This window comes from Rutidosis leptorrhynchoides, chromosome 3, assembly GCF_046630445.1.
Source record: "Rutidosis leptorrhynchoides isolate AG116_Rl617_1_P2 chromosome 3, CSIRO_AGI_Rlap_v1, whole genome shotgun sequence".
Lineage (NCBI taxonomy): Eukaryota > Viridiplantae > Streptophyta > Magnoliopsida > Asterales > Asteraceae > Rutidosis > Rutidosis leptorrhynchoides.
This window is the reverse complement of record NC_092335.1, coordinates 538,505,200-538,509,556: the sequence shown is the minus strand read 5'-3', so window position 1 is coordinate 538,509,556 and position 4,357 is coordinate 538,505,200. Positions and strand designations below refer to the sequence as shown.

Sequence of the window (4,357 nt, the reverse complement as noted above, 5' to 3'; positions counted from 1 at the left end):
ACTGATTTAGCCTTGCAAACCTCTTTCACCTTTTGAGTCACACTGTCAGACCTTTTCTTTAAGTCGACCTCCACAAGTGAATATACTTCCGAACTTGCTGAAGGTTCATATATGTACCAAACATGAAGCGATACGTTAGAAACTAAGAAATTACACTTCTTAAATACGGAGTAATCATAAGCTCATTCAACTATATAAAGCATTTTAGACTTAAAAATTTTTCAACGTATACCAGTGATGAATTTAGAATCACAACTCAAAGTATGAGCTAATTATATTTAATGGAAGGTTTACCTAAAAAAAACCTATAAACTCCAAAAACGTACGGGTCATTTTCACATTTGGGGATATATGATTTCGACTCCATCCTCAAGTTCTTTTAAATGGGCGTAAGATAATTGCAAGTTCGTTCTTTTTAACTGGGCCTCATTATAAGCTTATGCGCGTAAGTAAATTGATCAGGAACTGTTGTATCAACATAGTTAATTATTAGACTTTTTATAAATATAAATAAATAGTATCATCGTACATAAGTGTCATTATTGGGCATACGTAGACATACGAAGGAGACAATAAAGGTTTAGACCGGGTCAAATATGTAATCTTTAGTAAGCATTTAAAATATAGAAAGGACGAGTTAATCTCCACTAAGAATAAAAAGCTTATGATATTACAAAGATCTACACAATTTTTTAACGACGGAAAGGCACATCCTTTTTGTCCACGACAAACTTCAACTTACAACTTCAAACTTAGACTCTCTTCATACCGTTAGGCAGCCTCATAAGCATCCCAAATAAATTACCTCGTGAAATTCAAAATGTGACCTCTTACGAGGAAAAAACATGTCTTACCACCGACCAACATATATAGTCAGTGGCGAGTTTAGTAAGGAAGCAACGGGGTCCGGTGACACCACTAGTTTTTCAAAATTTATCGCAAAATTATATTTTTTTCGGTATAGGACCCCACTAAATATAATAATAGGACCCCATAAATTTTTAGAGATTATAATTTGATAGTTTGAACTAATGAAGTATTTGAAATTAGCCTACTTATAAGTTATAGTATGAGTATTGAATATATTAAACACATATAATTTAAGAAAATGTCATAAAAGTTATACTTTTTATTTATTTTTCAACTTTACCTTTACGTTTTCTTTTTCTATTTCTATCTACATATATTAAAGGCATAATAGAACTTAATCTTCTTATTATTTTCTATTTGTGAAAGTGGACAATTAATTTGGAACATCCCAAAATAAAATATTGAACTACAAAATTAGGGACGGAGAGAGTAACATTGATCAACCATACCATCCATTAAACAATTACAATAACATTGTAGCAAGTAACTTTCTTGATTATCTTTCTTGTAAATTACTATAGTCAACAGCAATCTCACATAAGTGGGGTATGGGCAGTGGCGGAAGCGGAATTTTTTTCCATCGGGGACAACTTTCTTGATTATGTTTCTCTCTCAATGTTCTATGGATAGAGAGACTGCTTCTGAATGGACCTCCGACTAATAAGTAGGTTAATGGGAGACGCCATGAAATGGATTATCCAATTTTATGATGGTTGTTATAATGTCAATAGAAAAAAATACGAATAACCTTATATTTTACGATATGTTTGTGTTTTGAACGCGACCCGACCGGACCCGATTTGACCCGCCAAATTCAATATTTTGTGCAAGAAAAAGTTATCAAATAAAATTTTAGGACCCCATTGATTTTTGATCCTAGAATCGCCACTGTATATAGTGATAGGTTATGCTGGTATATGACACAATTATATTCCAATTTTCAGAGTAATCGGACCATATAATTAAGCAATAAATAATGAAAATAAACCTGAAGAACTATATATATTATAAAATTATATTTATTGTATTATAACGTGATCTAATCGAAGCAATTTATTTAATGTACCGGGTCCAGCAAGCCCAAGAACCGATACAGGAGAGGCTTTCGCATGAACAACAATGAGTTTGAAAAGTGTGTTTGAGGATTGATTGGTGAAGAAATGTTGAAGAGTCCAATCAAGTGCATATTGGCTATGAGCACTTTCGTCATAACCAACCACAATTACTGGTTTTCCCGCCATCCTTTATCAATTTCACAAAAACAATGAAAACGATAAACTGATAATGTTTAATTGTTAAGTGCCAACACAAGTTAGTTTATTTTGCAAGGTTAATATTTGTCATGTTTGCGTCCATTATGGGGGTCCAGTGATTGATTATTCTCTTTTTGGACTTCTCTTAATTATTTTGTTTTGGTGGCCAAGATTTAATATAATGTGATTTTCATTTATTTTGTCATAAATTGCTATTATAATTTATAAACAATGTTTCCCCCACATAAGGTGTTTAAATACATTTGTATCTTTTATTGTCATAAACAACGTGATATACATTTTTTTTACTTTACATTTTGAAACAAGTGATCAACATGTTCTTCATATGCATTAAATATTAGTATTTGTTTCCTTACATAAGAAAAAACTTTTTTCTATTATTCAATTACTCTTCAAAGAGATTATAAGACCATGAATAACCTGCCTGTGACGTCACAGGCAGATTGTTCACTTTTTGGCCAAAAAGTGCAATCTGCCTGTGACGTGGCAGTGTCAGCCTTTGACACCAAAATAACTTTGACGCCCCTCTAGTGTCAAATAGGTCCCACCAGTTTTATTTTTTCTTTTACTTTTTTATTTTATTATGAATACAAATTATATTATATTACATATTACATATAATTAAAAACATATAAAAATTAACCATTACATAAAATTTAACCATTACATAAAATTTAACTATTACATAAATTTAACCATTCATGGTGCGGAATGCGGACGGAAGGTTCCAAATATGCTCAACTAGATCATCGGTTAGTTGGTCGTGCACCGTCCTATCTCTTATTTCTCGGATGATAATGTCTTGATCCCGTCCTCTATTCGATATCCGTTCTGGACGATTCTCCATATCTTCAGTAATGAACTCTTCCTCCCAATCACTTAACGCAAATCCTTGATCTTCCAAAATCATATTATGTAATATGATACAACAGTCCATAACTCTCCGCATCTTGTTTACCGACATAGTGTGTGCTGCTAACCTTAAAATATGAAATCGACCTTGAAGAACCCCAAATGCCCTATTTACATCCTTTCGGGCACTTGCTTGAAACCTAGTAAACTTAATCCTTGGATCATCTGTCGGACACGCAAAACCTTTGACTAGAGTAGCCCAGTCAGGATATATACCGTCAGCTAGGTAATAGCCTTTTGTGTACTGATTACCGTTTACCTCAAATGGTGCTAGTGGAGATGTTCCTTTTTTAAGTTTATCAAAAACATATGATTGATTCAAAACATTTATATCATTGTTGGAACCCGCCATTCCAAAAAATGCATGCTAAATCCACAAGTCATACGAAGCAACTGCTTCAAGCATAATGGTAGGTTTCTTATGATCACCCCTAGTGTATTGTCCCTTCAAAGCAACTGGACAATTCTTCCACTCCCAATGCATACAATCAATACTCCCGAGCATACCCTTAAAATCATGTTTCTCCTCATGTTTACTATATAATCGTTGAACATCGTATGCATTGGAAGATCTCATGTAACGTTCTTTGTATAATGTAATAATACATTTACAAAAGTTATCTAAACAAAGTATTGAGGTTTGCTCACTCATTTTTAAATATTCATCAAACATGTCGGCGGCAGTTCCATACGCCAATTGGCGTAGAGCCAAAGTCATTTTTTGCAATATTGTAAAAGTCGGCCGACCGATAGCATCGAAACGTGTGACAACCCGGAAATTTCTGACCAAATTTAAACTTTACCTTTATATTATTCCGACACGATAAGCAAAGTTGTTAAGTTGAATCTCAAAAATTTTAAACTGTGTTCATACATTCATTTAACCTCGACCAAATTCCGACCATTCACGAACCATTATATATATATATATATATATATATATATATATATATATATATATATATATATATATATATATATATATATATATATATATATATATATATATATATACTTGAAAATGTTAACAAAGTATTAAACGTATAATACTATACATGAACGTATTTGCCTCGATATATGTTTAATATATTTATCGGCAGAATTAAAAGATAATATCAAATAATTGAATTATCAGATTTATTGTGATATGATTACGGGTCTCTGTAGTAAGGTCCATTATGATTTAAGAAATCTGTTCTTTTTAACAATATTCGGAATTATTGGTAAAGTGATTTACAAGTAAGAATAAAAGTGTCAATTAACGGGAACTAGACAATGGTTAGTGTAGTTCCTGTTCGATG

General features: G+C 32.2%; 2 protein-coding genes across 2 annotated transcripts; both read right to left on the bottom strand.

Annotated features, from left to right (window-relative positions):
* Positions 1 to 2,835: 2,835 nt before the first annotated feature.
* Positions 2,836 to 3,408, bottom strand: LOC139901983 (uncharacterized). The gene has a single exon (XM_071884642.1). The coding sequence runs from the start codon at positions 3,406 to 3,408 to the stop codon at positions 2,836 to 2,838; it is 573 nt and encodes a 190-aa protein (XP_071740743.1).
* Positions 3,409 to 3,423: 15 nt separating this feature from the next.
* On the bottom strand, positions 3,424 to 3,774 carry LOC139901982 (uncharacterized). Its single transcript, XM_071884641.1, has one exon. The coding sequence runs from the start codon at positions 3,772 to 3,774 to the stop codon at positions 3,424 to 3,426; it is 351 nt and encodes a 116-aa protein (XP_071740742.1).
* Between the last annotated feature and the right edge of the window lie 583 nt (positions 3,775 to 4,357).

Excerpts from the sequence above, each read along its gene's own strand:
- LOC139901983 (XM_071884642.1), bottom strand. The coding sequence starts at position 3,408 with ATGGCGGGTTCCAACAATGATATAAATGTTTTGAATCAATCATATGTT.
- LOC139901982 (XM_071884641.1), bottom strand. The coding sequence starts at position 3,774 with ATGACTTTGGCTCTACGCCAATTGGCGTATGGAACTGCCGCCGACATG.